The 19,270-nt window shown below is 32.6% G+C and overlaps 1 protein-coding gene across 21 annotated transcripts in view; it reads left to right on the forward strand.

Moving 5' to 3' along the window:
- LOC145279820 (otoferlin-like) overlaps positions 1-19,270 on the forward strand; it is a 1,618,966-nt gene that overhangs the window by 747,187 nt on the left and 852,509 nt on the right. For 5 of the 21 annotated variants that reach the window (XM_080131202.1, XM_080131209.1, XM_080131201.1 and 2 more), the window contains one exon: positions 18,570-18,596. The exons of the other annotated variants lie outside the window; for them this stretch is intronic. In XM_080131202.1, the coding sequence (XP_079987328.1) occupies positions 18,570-18,596 (27 nt within the window). The remainder of the gene's footprint in view (positions 1-18,569; positions 18,597-19,270) is intronic. 21 annotated transcript variants of the gene reach the window in all.

A 19,270-nucleotide genomic window follows, 5' to 3' on the forward strand; every position in this document is an offset into this window, starting at 1 on the left:
ATAACATTTGGTTCAACAGCATCAGTTCCAACACGAAATCAGCAGAAAAAGGTGTTAAGTCAAAACAGGTCCGGATATAAAAATAGTTCCTTTTACTTTTTGTTTTGGTTAAAAATATAAGTTTACAAAAGGAAAGAAAAGTATTCAAACAGTTTCTAAGGGTTTTTATTTCGGCAGAATTGCTATTTAAAATATTTTTTGTACAAAAATATTTTTTTTTATTATAAATATATTTAATGAAATTGATTTTTTTTTCTGAAATATAAGATTTAAAATTAATTTTTTAAACAATCTTTTTTATTTGGCAAAAAATAGTCACCCAAAGAATCGGTTTGATTAATATTTCGAAAATATTATTAAAAGATTTTTGTGAAATTTGAAATATTTAATGAAATTGTGAATTATAATATTTAATGAAAGAAAGAGGGAATATAGGACATTTTTAATTATAAAAATAATTAATAGAGTAATTTCTTTAAGAATCATAAAACTTGTTTATCGCATATGCTGACATGATGGAATTGGAATAAGTCCAGATTTTTATTCTTAAAAAAAAAACGGAATTATTCGAGACCAATTTTAACTTAACACCGTTTACCGCAGACTTGTAAGTGTTACTTATTCCGTTACGCCTTACATTTGATAGGTCAAAAAATAAAAATATTAACTAATCGTTGCTAAATTTTATGTTTTGCAAAAGAAATATTTCGGCAAATGTGTATTTCAGTGGCGTAAATTATTTGACAAACAAAATTTTTTTTTAATTATTTATTTTTATATAAAACATATTATTAGACCCTAAGGCTGAAATAAAACCCGGAAAAAAATTAATTTTTATTATTTTTTTATTATTTTTTATTAGACTATATGTGCAACAATCGAGGCCGCCATCTTGTTTTGAAATTTTGGCCTTTGTAAGGATTGCCAGATTGGCCTATTTGAGGCTAAATTTGACCTTTTTTTACGCTCTTGCATGAACCATGGTTACACGCAAGAGCGTAAAAAAGTTCAAATTTGGCCTCAAAAAGGCCAATCTGGCAAGCCTTAGAAAGGCCAAAATTTCAAAACAAGATGGCGGTCTCCGTTGTTGTACATTTAGTTTAATAAAATATGTTAAAAAAATAATAAAAATTAAATTTTTTCGGGTTTTATTTTAGCTTTAGGATTTGATAATGTATTTTATATAAAAATAAATAATTTTTATAAATTTTTGTCTGTCAAATAATTTACGCCGCTGAAATACACATTTGCCGATATATTTTTAAATAGAACAATATGCAGTGGTTGTCCAACCTGTAAAGGGAGTCTATTCCGAAAGACGTTTTTAACATGGTGAGGTTGAAAATAAGAAAACGCCTTTCGAAATAAACACCCTTTGCAGGTTGGACAACTGATGCACATTGACCTTTAAATATTTCAAAAAAAAATTGGGGTTGAATTAGAAACACATTCTTATTTTAATATTGGATTTTATTTTTTGTTATAAAAATCACAAATTTATCATAAATAATAAACCGGAAGCTACAAGTAAAAAACACAAATCAGTGTTAAGACAATGTGTTTTCTTTTGGTTATTGCTCCTTCTGGGGTGCCTCAAATCAATTTGTTCCTTTTTTTATTTGAATTTTTTATGCTTGTTCCATTGATTATGCCTTTAAAAAATGGTTAAATATTTTTTTTCACCTGATTGCAAGACGCACGCTTTGATGGCACTCTCTGTGAGCATGTGTGTGAAGTTTTGAATGAATTCTGGCTCTAGTCTGTCCCTGCCTGGCATTATGCTATGATATATTGCATAACTATTTGCATACAAATAATCTCTCTCCATCTATATACATATTTTTTTACTTTTTTTATAACTTTCTTCAATTATTTTTTTTTTTTTTAATTATTTTTTTAATCCAAGCATGGTTATGCATTAGTCTAAGTAATATATATATATATATATATATATATATATATATATATATATATATATATATATATATATATATATATATATATATAATATGGAAAATTTCAAATCGAAATATATATTTATTTTTAATTTCATAATTTGATGAAATTAAGAATTATACACACACACACACACACACACACACACACATATTAGTAGTGAGCATTTCAAATCCAAACATATATTTATTTTTAATTTCGTTATTTGATGAAGTTAAGAATATATATATATATATATATATATATATATATATATATATATATATATATATATATATATATATATATATATATATATATAAATTCTTAAATACATCAACACGGAACTCAAAATAATTCTAACTTAAGTTTGGCATATATATATATATATATATATATATATATATATATGCCAAACTTAAGTTAGAATTATTTTCAGAGTTCTATGTGTGTTAATGTATTTAAGAATTAGTTTTGATTTGCATTAATATATATATAGAAACGAAATTATGCAATTACTTTATTATTGGGAATACCTGGTTTTACGTATGGCGACTAACTCGTAACGATTAGCCATATCTCATTATAAATCTATTTCAACCCTATATGCAATAGGGCATCTTCAGTTAAGCAGGAATACTGAAGATTGTGCCTTGACTATCTATAGGGTTGAAATGAATTCAAAATGGAATATGACTAACTTAAATTTTTGGTTGTTCTTCTTTTAACTTTTGTTCTTGCTCTGCTACGCATTGAACTCTCCTACTTAAGATTTCTTACAGAAGTTACTTAATACTTTACAGGCCCAACACACACACACACACACACACACACACACACACACACACACACACACACATATGTATATTCTTCTTTTTTCCGATTTTGTTGGATATCATTTCAATTCGCCGAGCGGTTTTTTTTATTATGGCGCCCAGTAATTGTTGTTTGGCCATAATCTTCTTCTCCTCCTCCTCCTCCTCCTCCTCCTCCTCCTCCTCCTCAACAACAACAACAACAACAACAACAACAGCCACTACTACCACCACCACCACCTATCCTGACGATGATTAGATTTACGGATAGAAAGCGCTTGAGAAGAATATGGCCGAACAAAAGCTACTGGGCGCCATAATATACAGCATACCAACCAAAATTAAATAGGCCGTTTGGCGAATTGAAAAAATATCCAGTAAAATCGGAAAAAAGAACTCTGTCGTGTTCAATCAGACGTGCTTGAATAATGACTTGCTGCCAAAATACACACACACACACACACACACACACACACACACACACACACACACACACACACACACGCGCGTGTGTGTGTGTGTGTGTGTGTGTGTGTGTGTGTGTGTGTGTGTGTGTGTGTGTGTGTGTGTGTGTGTGTATATAATTATATAATTATATTTTAAAAAGAATACATATGCCGCTCCCCATTTGTGGGTACCAAATTGGTCAAAGTGAAAATTATTCCCAACTTGCATTTTGGTAAAAATTCACTTTCGTATAAATAATTGAATTCGTTCAAAAAGTATCGCAAAACAAACACTAATTAAATAACACACACACACACACACATATATATATATATATATATATATATATATATATATATATATATATATATATATATATATATATATATATTAGGTATTTTTCACGGGGTTTTGCTTTCAAATAAATTTATTTGAAAAACAACCTGGTGAACAATTCTAACCTCGAACACAATATTAGAAGTATAAAACTAAATACATACAACAGGTCATATGTTATTATCTTCGTTGTTTTTTTTTGTTTTTATTTTTCATTTATTTCTATATTTCTGTGTTTTCATATTTTATATTTACAATAAACAAAGTGTTTCAAACAAACTGCATTATTTCCTTATATGTTTAAAGATAAGATGAAGGTAGATATTATCTAAAAATGAGATTATGAAAACGCTCAATATACTAGATAGAGCAATTAAAGAAACGAGAAAATTAACAGATACTCTTTTCACCATTTGTAAAAAAAAAAGTGCATAAATTTTGAAATATATAATTTAAAAAACTCAATAAACTTTTTTCTTTTGACTTCCTGGATAGTTATTTCATTAATTAATTGATTAACTGTGCGTAAAAAAAATTAATTTGCATATATGATTACTGAAGCTAACCGTACACACATGATATAGTCTGGAACCTCAGGACCTATACAATTTGTCTAGTGTGCATATATATATATATATATATATATATATATATATATATATATATATATATATATATATATATATATATATATAAATATATATATATATATATAAATATATATATATATATATAAATATATATATATATATAAATATATATATATATATATATATAAATATATATATATATATATAAATATATATATATATATAAATATATATATATAAATATATATATATATATATAAATATATATATATATATATAAATATATATATATATATATATATAAATATATATATATATATAAATATATATATAAATATATATATATATATAAATATATATATATATATATATATATAAATATATATATATATATAAATATATATATATATATATATATATAAATATATATATATATATATATATAAATATATATATATATATATAAATATATATATATATATATATAAATATATATATATATATAAATATATATATATATATATATATATATATAAATATATATATATATATATATATAAATATATATATATATATAAATATATATATATATATATATATATATATATATATATATATATATAGAGAGAGAGAGAGAGAGAGAGAGAGAGAGAGAGAGAGAGAGCAAATATACGAAAATAGGGCCCATATAAATTTCTTCAACACAGACAGTGGACATATTAAAAACACGAGGGGGTGGTAATCACTGCCCGATTTAGTTTTAACATAATGAAAATGTGTCTAGATAATTTGCATTTCTTTTCAAACATATCTGATGAGATGCAACTACAAAAATGTTTAAAATAATATAAAATTTAAAATTGTCTGCTTTAAGTCGAAACAATTGTAATATCGAAAAAAATATGAATATGAAGTTATTTCTTCATGTTGTTTTTGGTTTTTGCTAATATATATATATATATATATATATATATATAATGTAGATAGGGAGTATCTATAAAATAAGAAAACGACAATATAAAATGTATACTAATGTATATAGATTTATTCGTTTATTCAATAAGGATGATACATCAATTAGGGATGTGGGATAAGTAAAACTCTTCATACAATGGTATTTCGAAGCATAATGCTTCTCATCAGAAGAGGGGAGAAGGTGCAACGTCTAGCGATAGCTACATTAGGAGTGAAATAATACTCTTCTAATATATACGGACCTAGCATAAATCCCCGATTTCAAGTAAACCCCCTTCCATAGTTATAACCCATTAATACATGATTAAATAAGCATCCTCTTTCAATCACTTACCCTGTATTCTCCCTGAGCACGGTAGATACACGTAACTTCATTATATAATAAAAGCTATATTCCTCCTATATCACAGAGATCCCATTAGTTCTCCAATTCCCTCCCCAAACAGTCCCAATATTTTATCTCTCACTGCACAATTATTTCGCTCATAATGTAGTCGGATCCCTATTGTGTTACCTAGCATTTTCTCTTCTCTTCAGATAAGAATCATTAGGCATCGAAATACCACCAAGAGTTTTACTTATCCTACCTACATCCCTAATTGATGTATCATCCTTATTTAATAAATGAATAAATCTGTATACATTAGTATATATTTTTATGCTGTCGTTTTCTTAGTTTATTGATATTCTATATAAGCTCCAAAGCAATTTGTTGGGCTTTGCATTATCCGTATAAGTCTCCTCTTAAAGAATTGATCTTATTCTTACTTTTAACTCCTTTCTCCATATATATATATATATATATATATATATATATATATATATATATATATATATATATATATATCAAAGAAAGCTGACATCCGCCAGTAGTCGAATGGAAAATAATAAGACAAGCTACCACGTGTAGGCATTTAGACGATCCATGTAAATTATGCCTTCATGAAAAATTTGCTATGCTGTACTTTAAAGAACCCCAAAAATCTATTAAACTGTAGAAGAGAAATAGCAAATAACTGTGTTCACAAAATAAAATTTACTCTAGGATAGCGATACAAAATAGTTTTAAAACTAACAAAAAGAATAGAAAATAAACAAATAAATAAATTAAATAAACATGAATATACATAAACGATCACACATATATGTGTGTATATATATATATGTGCATATATGTATGTACACATATGTATATTTATATATATAAACAAAAAAGAAGAAAAAAAGAAAATTCCTGCCTTAAACCACTAAACTAGTTTTAAAACAGATCCTTTGTTCAATGAAATGCATGCCCATTTGCTGATAGGAAGGGGCGCGGTGGATACTAGAAAGCTGATTAGCTAACTAAAATCCTCAACAGAAGAGGACCATATAAAAACGATAAACAACCACAGAATTCGGGCATAAGCCTGACGAATCCTTGAGTGGATGAAACGCTGAATATTCAGTGTAGCTTAATCGCCATATATATTTTATAAATTATTACTATATATATAAAGCAAAAAATTCAATATACTAGACATAGAAATAAAAAAGAAAATATATTATGAAAAAAAAAACTGAGACGATTTAAATATTTATTAATTCATAAAAAAACAAAGAATAAACAATTTTTAACTTTTGAATTAATATTTGATTCAGTTTTTATTTTCAGCAATTATTTTCCTATTGTATATGTGTATATATATATACATATACATTATATGCCTATATATGTACATTATATATATATATACATATAGTGTATATGTATACATATGATATATATATATATATAGTAAGTTAGAAAAATATATATGGCAATTAAGCTACACAGAATATTTCGCATAAGCCTTACGAATGCTAGTGTGGATGAAACGCGGAATATTCTGTGTAGCTTAATTGCCATAATTATTTTTATAACTTACGACCTATCTCTACCTATGTATTGAGCACTGTTGAAGTAAATACTTAAAGTTAACTCATACAATTATACTTTTGTATATTAATTTATGTGATTAAATGAAATAGTTATATATATATATATATATATATATATATATATATATATATATATATATATATATGCACCAGTAGTAGTTAAGTGCTATGGTCAACTGATTTTTTTTCCAAATTTAATCCATTAGCAGCTATTTTTACAGGCTATAAACTAAATCGAAATTGTTCCCGAAGTCTAAATACACTGAAGATCGAATTTATAGTCTGTAAACCAAGTGGATTTTTGGTAGAGACGTTTTTGCACACAAAGACAATGTCACTTGTATAGATATAAATATACATAAAAACATGTCGGCATGCGAGAACGTTTTCAATCTAAATTCTATGCAAATATCCACAATGTAGAAACTATGCATAAAAGAAACCTGAGGTATAGGGTATTTAGATCTCACAAACACTTGATTTGGTTGTTAGCATCTAAAAATAGCTGCTAAAAAGTCAAAATTAAAAAAAAAAAGTGAATCATGTATGATCCCCAGTGAGTGCACAGTGAACGAGGCATAAAAAAAATGACTAAGTTCAACATTTGCCTTCCTCCCCCATTTAGCTCTAAGAGTCCCCAGAGGTTCGTCAAATCCTGGTAAAAATGAACAAACGGTGCAGTTTTAGGCCATAACATATATAAACTTAAGTTCTGCACCATGCAAAAAAAAAAGAAATGACTAAATCCATCATTTCCCCCTCCCCATTTAGCCCCAAAAGTCCCCAAGGTCTTAACATATTTAAAGTTGAGTTCAGCACCATGCAAAACTGCTAAATAGACAAACAGAAAATTTTGGACAAATATGGTAAAATTGTCCCAAAAATGGAGTATTTTTATTAGCCCTAAAAGAGCCCCTGGGGCACACCCAAGAGTTATCGCGAAGTATAGACAAACAAAATTATATAGAAATCAGTTAGTTACAACTTTTCAGAAAGTTTTATAAAAACCCAAGACATCAACTTTTTGTAATAAGCACAAAAGTGTAAAATTTAGCTATTTTAACCGGATTGACACCCTTAAGGGGTGGGGGGAACCGGAGTTTTCCCGGAAAATCCGTTCTGTTAATTTTTTTTACTCATATCATGTTTAATATTTATGCAAAGTTTTAAAAAATTCCAAAGCGTAGTTATATTGAGAAAAGTGAGGACAGACGAACGGACAAGGGCGAATTTACAAGTCCACCCCCCCCTTTTGTCGAGGGGGGGGGAACTATTTAATATATATATATATATATATATATATATATATTAAATAGTTTTTAACATCAATATGTAATTATAACAAAATAAATTGTTGAGGATTATTGAAACATATATGATAACGTTTGCCAATTAACTTATTTTTATAATTGCTTATTGTTTGAATTAATATTTTGTAAACTTAGTAGCATTTGGATTCATCGGACTACTGTGCTTCTCATTTTGAGTGTGATTTTCACAACGTTTCAGGTGTATCGTCGAATTTGAGAATGTTTCTTTCTATCGAACTCCGTAATCTGGTGGAACTTCAAACGGAACCCTATATAATCTTCACGGGGATAGCATGCTTTTGTTCCCTCAGCCATGACTGAATAGAGGTCCTAAGTAATTAGCAATTGTATTTTTCAGTCGACTGAGAATGGAGCTTTCAACCTTCAGGAAAATATCACTTTTACAATCGATTTTTCCAAGTACTCTAACCACTGCGCCATGGGTGTTTGCGGACAATCCTAGTACGAATTTTAGGAGACTTAAACCACACTATCTATTACTAATTATTATACTATATGTTATTGTATATATATATATATATATATATATATATATATATATATATATATATATATATATATATATATGTATATACAATTTCAGTTCGAAATTCGAGCCAAATTTTCAAGTTCGACAGAAACATTCCCGAGTTCAACAAGATACACCTGAAGAAGGTTGGAGGTTACATCGACCGAAACGTTGTGAAAATCACACTCAAGATGAGAACAGTAGTCCGATGAATTCAAATAATATGAATAACCAATCCTCATCTCAAAAATTTAGAAACGTCGGTTTGAAACTTGCTGTAAATCATAAATCGATGACATCACATCAAAACTAATCATTAAGGTAAGCTTTTAATACTCTATTTATATGAAACTCTAAAATAGTTTGTAGAAATTCAGACTAAAGATCTCAAACTTTCAGTTCAAATTTCCAGTCATGGCAATGGCTTTTATTTGTTAGGAATCTATTATTTTTAACAATTTTTAAAACGAATAGCTTAACTATTAAGAAATGGAAAATACTGCAATAATATATATTGCAGTATTTTCCATTTCTTAATAGTTAAGCTATTCGTTTTAAAAATTGTTACTAAAGGCAGACACGCACAGAAAATGACCCTTATTTCACGAGTGGATGATTGAAAGCACTTTATGGTGGCTTTGGACCGACTCATACTCTATTGCATAATTTGGCGAATTTTTTGTATTTAATTTGTTTTACATTTTTTGTTTTGTTTGCTTGTTCTTTTGAGAGGCAGACTTTGAACTATTGAACCCCTCCTTCACACACACACACACACACACACACACACACACACACACACACACACACACACACCAATTATCCGTGAAATAAAAATCTTTCACTGATTTTTATTTAAAAGATTTTTGTTTTTAATTTGTTTATTATTATTATTACTGTTGTTTTACTTAGTTTTATATGTTACTAGGAGGGCTACATGGCGTTGCCTGGATCAAAAAGTATAACATATTTTTATTAAATCCATCTCTCTATCTATGTCTGTGTTAAGCTACTCCCTCTTTCTCCTCTGCCCAGACCATTCCTCTCTTTGGACATACCCACACACACAAACTCTGTTTTATAGTCATCATAAGGGAAATAACTCATCAATTAAAATATCAGAGTTAGTTCCTTTGAAATTTAATTAATTGGCTTTCTCCTGACAAAATCTGCATGAAGTTAGAGTCAATTTTTTTTTTTTTTAATTTTAATTTTAGATATTCATCTGCAGCAACATCAATCAAGAAAATACTAACTTTGTGGATGTTCGTTTTGTAATTTTCGACTTTTAGTATAATACGCTTTAACATGATATTTTAATTAATTCAGTTAGTGTATGTATTATAGAATCAATCTTCTATTGAATATTATATATTACTAGGAATAATTTGCCCGGTGAACTAATTCACACAAAAAAAAAAAATAAAATAAATAAATACAATAATAGAAAAAAATAATGATGATAATATCTTTCATCAAATTCCGGCTATGCTTGTTTACAATATCACGTCAGCAGATATTTGCTTTTGACGGTGAATGCCCTGGAAAAGTCACTTCTGATTAATGTTTAGTTTTAAAATATGACAACAAAGAAATGATTTGCGGCAATTTTAAATTGTACCTCTTCTTTTATCGTAAATTGAACTCATTGATTAGAAGAAATTAAAATAAAACGGTGAGGTACACCCGGGTTTGAACGGGGGACCGTTCGATCTGTGGTTGAATACTCTACCATTGAGCTCTATCTCCTAGCGACAATAGTTCTGTTTGTTCCTTTAAGAAAAAATGATTTGCTGAGTATTGAACTCCCTTGATTTGCTGAGAATTATCTTCCTTGGTCGCAGTAACATAAAATATTTCACTTTAAATATTCTTTTTAATCTATAAGATAGAAAGACTATTTTTCAAATCGGATGTACGAGGTGTCGTCTGAGCTCCAATCTCTGGGCCCCCCTCGCCAATCTTTCATGAAAAACACCCGTCTAGCTGAAACCACTGTCAATAATTTTCCCCAATAAATCAAAATGTAGATTCCATGAACAAAGCTTCTTTCTTAGAAGTGCACGCCTGTGAAACTCTCTTCCGTTTGCCTGTTTCCCACCTGACTACAACTTGGATATCTTCAAGTCCAACATAAACAAATTCTTTGCTAAACCGCCCCCTTAAGTAAGACACTTTATCAAATCTCCATTACTAACGATTACTACGATACTATCCCATTTATTACTGTACACGCAATAACCCTTATCCCCGAGTGGCTCCCGGGCCTTGAGAAGTGGTGACTACTATGTAAAAAAAAAAAGTTTCCAGATATTTTTTTGTATTTTATTTTTTTTTTTTACATGGTGGTCACCACTTATCAAGGCCCGGAAGCCACTCAGGGATAAGGGTTATTGCAAGTACAGTACGCTAGTGTGGAGATTTGATGAAGTGTTTAATTAAGGGGGCAGTTCATTAGGAATTTGTCAACTTTGAACTTGAAGACATCCAAGTCGTAGTCAGGTGGGAAGCAGGCAGACGGAACAGAGTTCCACAGGCGTGCAGTTCTAAGAAAGAAGCTTTGTTCATGGAATCCACGTTTTGATTTAGGCACAGATAAAGAGTGGGGGAAATTTTTCACAGTGGATTCAGCTAGACGGGTGTTTTTCGTGAAAGATTGGCGAGGGGGGGCACCAGAGATTGGAGTTCAGACGAGCACCTGCCATGGGAATAACAATAAAACAAGGATAGGCTTGCAACGTCTCTTCTGTGGGAGAGAGGTTGCAGGGTAGAGAAAGGGCATCCCCCACTGTATGGGAACTTTTATTTATAATGCACGCATAAAACTCTAGTTTTCTTCAAAGTAATCACCTCCAGCTGCAATGCACTTGTACCGTTCCAACAACCTCTGGAAGGTTCCGTGGAAGTCCTCTTGTGTGAACATGTCAATGACCCTTGTTACAGCCTCTTTCATCTCTCCAATGAAACAGATACTTTGATTGTTGGCATTGATTTCCTCGATATTTGTCAGAATACTCTCTAGAAAGACATCAGGTATTTACTCATTTCCTGAGTTGCCAAGGATTTGAGATGGATTGTGACAGTTTTCTAAACAGTAAAGGTCTATCTATGTCCATTAAACCACGATACGTGTCTGGAATATGTAACACATAGATGTTAAAATGTTCCAGGTACTTTTGTTAGTATATATATATATATATATATATATATATATATATATATATATAAGAAATTTATTACTGTGAGTCCAGAATGAGTTTACATATTGTTTCAACTAGAGGAAGATCCTCAAAGAGAGGAAATATCCAACTAGCATCGTCAGAAGTCATAGAGTCCATCTATGAATTCTGACGATGCTAGTTGGTTATTTCCTCTCTTTGAGGATCTTCCTCTAGTTGAAACAATATGTAAACTCATTCTGGACTCACAGTAATAAATTTCTTATATACAGCTCTGGCTACACATTGAGCACTCTAGTCCGTTTTTTTCACCACTGGTAAATAAATATATATATATATATATATATATATATATATATATATATATATATATATATATATATATATATATATATATATATATATACACACGCGCGTGCGCTACTACTTTATATAGATTTGAAAATAACTCTTTTTAATAAGGTGACTTATAAGTATTCTTAAACCGGTTTTAGAAACACTAGTCTTATTATTCTTTGTTTTACACTAAAAGACTATAAAGTTAGGAAAGTGTATGTATTTACCTTTCACTTCTGCAAAAGACAAATCTATTACCGAATTTTTTAATAAGTTCATTGTGTTTTTTTTTTTTTTTTTTTTTTTTGTATCCAAAGTATTAGACTTATATTGTTATTGATTAAGCCTTTTTATGAGAATTCACACGATCTAATTTATCTTTTACTGGATCCGAATTATTTACAACCCGAAATAGATTTATATTACAATAGAATTTCCTGTTTTGGTGGAAATTATGTATTTCATTAATAATTAATTTAAAAACTTTAGATATAGTTTGACTTAAAGTTTTTCTAATGCACGTCTTGGAGGCAACAATAAATCGGGTGCCAGCTGCTTTTTTTTGTTTTTTTTATTTGTTTTATTTTTTTTTCCGATTGCATTTTAGGTTTTGCAATACATACATGGAAGTTGGATTTTTTTTTGGGGGGGGGGTTCTGGTTTCTTCCAATTTTAGTCATATTTTTGCTTAAATAACGGTGTTCCTATTTACAATGTCTCCCCACGGGACAGAGTTAGACACCAGGGTCGTTTTTTAATGTGGAGAAAAGGAACAAAAATAAAAATTGTCTCAGTCGTGAAGGATTTCTCCTCCACTGACAGAGAACAAGAAATTTAAGTGCAGCATCTGAAGAACAGATACTACACTTTGAGGTATTTATTTGCTCTCCCACTGAGCAAATTAGGCACAAGGCCCATTTTTAAAGTGAGGAGTGAAGGGGAAATGGGGACCAACTCCCTGGGGAGTAGGGGAGCTGGATAGTAACAATTGGTATGAAGGGTTTCCCCTACATTGACCAAGGTCTTATATGTGGGGTCGCCCCCACATAGGGTCTTTGCTTGCAGTATCTGCCGGAACAGATGGTATTTATTTGCTCCCCCACCGAGCAAATTAGGCACAAGGCCGATTTTTAAAGTGAGGAGTGAAGGGGAAATGGGGCCCAACTCCCCGGGGAGTAGGGGAGCTGGATTGTGACAATTGGTATGAAGGGTTGCCCCTACATTGACCAAGGTCTTATATGTGGAGTTGCCCCCACATATGGTTTTTGCTTGCAGTATCTGCCGGAACAGATACTACACTCTGATTGGATTTATTTGCTTCCCCACGTAGCAAATTAGGCACAAGGCCGTTTTTTAATGTGGAGATGGAGGGAAGGGGGGAGGGAAGGGGGCACCAGCTCCCGAGAGGTGAGAAATGGCAGCTGGATTAGAAACTGTTGGTATGAAGGGTTGCCCCTTCATTGACCAAGTTTAGATATGTGGGGTTGGCCCCACATATAGTCTTTGCTAGTCATAGCTGGTCTGTGCTAGTCATAGCTTCGCAGCATCTGCGGGAACAGATGGTATTTATTTGCTCCCCCACCGAGCAAATTAGGCACAAGGCCACCGAGAGGTGGGAAATGGGAGCTGGTTAAAGGTCAGGTATATGGGGTTGCCCCCACATCTGGTCTTTGCTTGCAGTATCTGTCGGAACCGATGGTATTTATTTGCTCCCCCCACCGAGCAAATTAGGCACAAGGCCAATTTTTAATGTGAGGAGTGAAGGGAGGGGGAAGGGAAAAGGGGACCAGCTCCCGAGAGGTGGGAAATGGGAGCTGGTTAAAGGTCAGGCATGTGGGGTTGCCCCCACATCTGGTCTTTGCTAGTCATAGCTAGTCATAGCTTTCAGTATCTGTCGGAACAGATGGTATTTATTTGCTCCCCCACCGAGCAAATTAGGCACAAGGCCGATTTTTAATGTGAGGAGTTAAGGGGAAATGGGGACCAACTCCCCGGGGAGTAGGGGAGTTGGATAGTGACAATTGGTATGAAGAGTTTCCCCTACATTGACCAACGTCTTATATGTGAGGTTGCCCACACATAATGGTCTTTGCTTGCAGTATCTGTCGGAACAGATGGTATTTATTTGCTCCCCCACCGAGCAAATTAGGCACAAGGCCAATTTTTAATGTGACGAGTGAAGGGAGGGGGAAGGGAAAAAGTGGACCAGCTCCCGAGAGGTGGGAAATGGGAGCTGGTTAAAGGTCAGGCATGTAGGGTTGCCCCCACATCTAGTCTTTGCTAGTCATAGCTAGTCATAGCTAGTAATAGCTTGCAGTATCTGTCGGAACAGATGGTATTTATTTGCTCCCCCACCGAGCAAATTAGGCACAAGGCCGATTTTTAATGTGAGGAGTGAAGGGAGGGGGAAGGGAAAAAGGGGACCAGCTCCCGAGAGGTGGGAAATGGAAGCTGGTTAAAGGTCAGGCATGTGGGGTTGCCCCCACATCTGGTCTTTGCTAGTCATAGCTAGTCATAGCTAGTCATAGCTTGCAGCATCTGCCGGAACAGATGGTATTTATTTGCTCCCCCACCGAGCAAATAAGGCACAAGGCCGATTTTTAATGTGAGGAGTGAAGGGAGGGGGAAGGGAAAAAGGGGACCAGCTCCCGAGAAGTGGGAAATGGGAGCTGGTTAAAGGTCAGGCATGTGGGGTTGCCCCCACATCTGGTCTTTGCTAGTCATAGCTAGTCATAGCTAGTCATAGCTTGCAGTATCTGCCAGAACAGATGGTATTTATTTGCTCCCCCACCGAGCAAATTAGGCACAAGGCCAATTTTTAATGTGAGGAGTGAAGGGAGGGGGAAGGGAAAAAGGGGACCAGCTCCCGAGAGGTTGGAAATGGGAGCTGGTTAAAGGTCAGGCATTTGGGGTTGCCCCCACATCTGGTCTTTGCTAGTCATAGCTAGTCATAGCTAGTCATAGCTTGCAGTATCTGCCGGAACAGATGGTATTTATTTGCTCCCCCACTGAGCAAATTAGGCACAAGGCCGATTTTTAATGTGAGGAGTGAAGGGAAATGGGGACCAACTCCCCGGGGAGTAGGGGAGTTGGATAATGACAATTGGTATGAAGGGTTGCCCCTACATTGACCAAGGTCTTATATGTGAGGTTGCCCACACATATGGTCTTTGCTTGCAGTATCTGCCGGAACAGATACTACACTTGGATCTTGGCCCGAAATGCCGAGAAACGGTGTTGGTTAGAACTAGGTGCACCTGTGGAACTTCCACAACAGACTTTTCATATGTTGTATATTAACAATATGTGGATTTCAGTGGAAATGAAGATGCCCTGATATTATTGTAGCTGTTTTGTGAAAACTGCAAACTCCCAGTCATAAGATATGCTTGATTATAAACTTGAGTTCCTTCAGCTACAATCGGAACTAAAACCAAAACTTATGAAGAATTCTTGGTAAAATTATTTATAAAAAAATAGATGGCTTATGTTCCATCAACTCTAACCGAAACCGAAACTTATGAAGAATTTTTGGTAAAATTATTTATTACAAGAAATAGAAGGTCATAACAATTAAACGACAGTCAATCGGAAGAAAAAAGATGTAAGCATGACACACAAAATAACACATATGCCATCGTATTAAAATATAGATAATACTATCAAATTCACTATTGATTAATTTATAAATATCTAAAACTTCACCAACACACACACACACACACACACACACACACACACACACACACACACACACACACATGTAGGGTGATCCGAAAGTAACTCCTTATTCTAAAATAACTATCATATATTTTTGAAGTATAATTTCTTTAATTAATGAATATGAGAAGAAAGTATATTTCATGGACTTTTATTTAAAATTCTATATCGGCACCATCATTCGCCATCAGCTTTTCAAGTTGATCATTAACCGCATCTATTAATTTCACAAGAATCTCTTGCGGTATGGAACTAATAACTTCATGTATTCTCCCTCCAAGATTAAAAACCAAATTCATATAACAGATCTGAAAAAAAAACAACACCATAGATTTAATTACCACACATTAAGTAACATACACGCAAAAAATTGATAAACATATTACAGCATTTGAATACATTATATTTATTTTAGAATAGGGATCACCCTGTATATATATATTATTGACAATTTGTGAGGACAACCAAAAGTGAATTGTTAGTACATACAACTAAAGTTTCCAAGAACTTTCTAAATGAAGAAAGAGTTGTTTTGTCTGTAAGAAGCAGTTGAGTAGATATGTTTGTTTCGACTGGTGTCATATGAACCTACGTGTGACAGTGTGTATAAATACATTTATATTAGCTAGCCTCTGTTTTCTCAATGAGAGAGTGTGTATGAATTTATGTGGACGTGCGTTTGGTGAGCGGTGTCTATGTGTTTTTGCTTTGCATACATTCTCTGGTCATTCTTGTATGTGATATTTGCCCTCAATTTTGTCAGCGAGGGAGTGAGTGTACGTTGTTGCTTTCGAGAGAACAATAGTGCATGAAATTTCATCGTGTACGTCAAGGGTTTTCAGACACAAATGCCTAGACTTGTAGTGTACGGGCATATATCAGAACTGAAGGAAAAATACAAAGAGAGAGAAGAAAGGTTTGTGCTTGGGTTTTTATAGTATGCACAAGATGTGGAAGTGAATATTCTCACGATTGTTTGGTTGAAAGAAACTAATGTTTTGAGTTTTTGTCCAATTAAGACTTAATACTTGAAAAAGACATCCGCTATTGCTGCTGCTCCTGTTGCTGTTTACTCAAAATGCATCCCCATTCGTCCAGTTTTTCTGGATTCAGTTCTCAAATGGTTTCTTTCGTTTATTTATTTATTTTTTTTGAGGATGAAGAAAGTAGATTAGTCATCTGATGCTTTTTAATATTGGTATCTATGTTCCAATAATTTTTTTTTTCCAAACTTCATAATTTTCAGGAACAAGTGTAGGAGATGTCGGATATTTGCAGTAATTAACAAACAAAAGCAAGATCTACTAATCAAAATAGGAAAATGTCAATAACATTTCAGAAATGTAATAACAAACATAAAATATTTTTTTGAATGTAGAAGTAAAACGGAAAGGCAAATATGAATTAATAAAATTCTTTCATAATTTTCTGACATGTGTTGTATGCAAAAGTTGAAAAAAATTTTAAAAAAGAATCATATTACCTGCACTTTTATTTGTAGAAAAAACAATTTTTTTTGTATTTTTTGTATTATTTAGATTTTCAGATTACTGTTCTCATCTTGAGTGTTATTTTCACAAAGTTTCGGTTGATGTAACCTCCGATCTTCTTCAGGTGTATCTTGTCGGACTCGGAAACCTGCACGGAATTTCGAACTGAACCCTTTATGTAATCAACAAGGGTAGCATGCTCTTGTTCCATCAGCCATGACTTGGTGTAAGTACTTGCAGACGCATAGCATAGTGGACAATGTACTTGATAAAATTCAGCTGTAAAGTTCGACCCTTCTGGAAGTTGAAGGTTCAGTCCTCATTCAAAACACAGTTGCAAATTATTTAGGACTTCGACTCGAAATTTCCTGCAGATTCATGTTGTTTCTGTTGCTGTTGTTTCGACCAAAAGTAGGGCAGATTGCTGAAACAATCTTTCACTTGGTGCTTGTATCACTAAGTGAAAGATTCTTACGGAATATTGAGATAACCTGCCCCATTACAATGCCAGTAGGCACAGGTGAAACATGAACAAATTCTGCAGAAATCTTTCACGTTTTTTCTAATGGCTGCAAATACTTGATGCTTCGCCAAGGTTATCAATGTACTTTTTATCATGACGCCATCTCTACATGGGTTGCCTGCCATGGCTTAAGAAAGGCCCATCTCCTCTCGAGAGAAGGATAGACAGCGCCAGTTTCCCAACCTGGTATTTTTACCTCGCGGTATTCATGAGTTCACCAGAAAGATTCTTGATTTCGACAAGATACACCTGAAGAAGGTCGGAGGTTGCATCGACTGAAAAGTTTGTGAAAATAACTGTCAAGACAAAAACAGTGAAGAATCTGAAGAATCCACATAATACGAATAATCAATCTTCACCTCAAAAGTTTAGAAACGTATCAAATGTTATTAATATTTTCCATGTTATTCTCTTGCTAGTCTAAGTCTTTCTTCTAATGTGTAAATGGTGGTCTTTTGTTATAGCGGGAAACTCAAGATCTCATACTTGAGGTAAGTACTGCTACTGTGGCCCTCGTAGCAAGACGGTAAATCTAAGTCTATTTCTCCATATGCGGTGCCGGATTAGTACAGTGGTAGATCAGGGAATGTTTGCACTCAAGAGAAAAATGATTTTGTTTCATTCTAGGTTATTTCTCTCCATCTCACAGCCAGAAGATGTGACACAAGGTTCAAAGATTCAGGTTTGAAAAGCTAACGCATAAGGAATGTGTGCGCTCTGATTGCTGGAAAAAACTTGGATGTCTTCAAGTCTAATGTTAACAAATTCCTAATGAACCGCCCCCCTAATTAAACACTTCATAAAATCTCCTCACTAACGTGATGTACTTGCAATAACCCTTATCCCTGAGTGGCTTCCGGGCCTTGATAAGTGGTGATCACTGTGTAAAAAAAAAAAAAAAAAAAAAAAAAAAAAATGACTAAGACGCTATGCTAACATTCCCCGATAGGGGCATCTTAGGTGATTAATAATAAATTAAGCTATTCTCATTATAACCCATTATATATGGCATAAACTTTCGGCAGCTTCATAGCTCTCGATTCCCTTTCTTTTTTGTTTTTGTCCTTTAGTTCCCACATTCCAGGAGTGATGTTTTTGTCGAAGGGGGAAGAATTGCTGTTTTCTGGGTCAGAATCTATCCATTTAACACTTGTTATTGGCTAAT

This window comes from Euprymna scolopes, chromosome 7, assembly GCF_053919585.1.
Source record: "Euprymna scolopes isolate OS-2025 chromosome 7, ASM5391958v1, whole genome shotgun sequence".
NCBI classification, from domain to species: Eukaryota; Metazoa; Mollusca; class Cephalopoda; order Sepiida; family Sepiolidae; genus Euprymna; species Euprymna scolopes.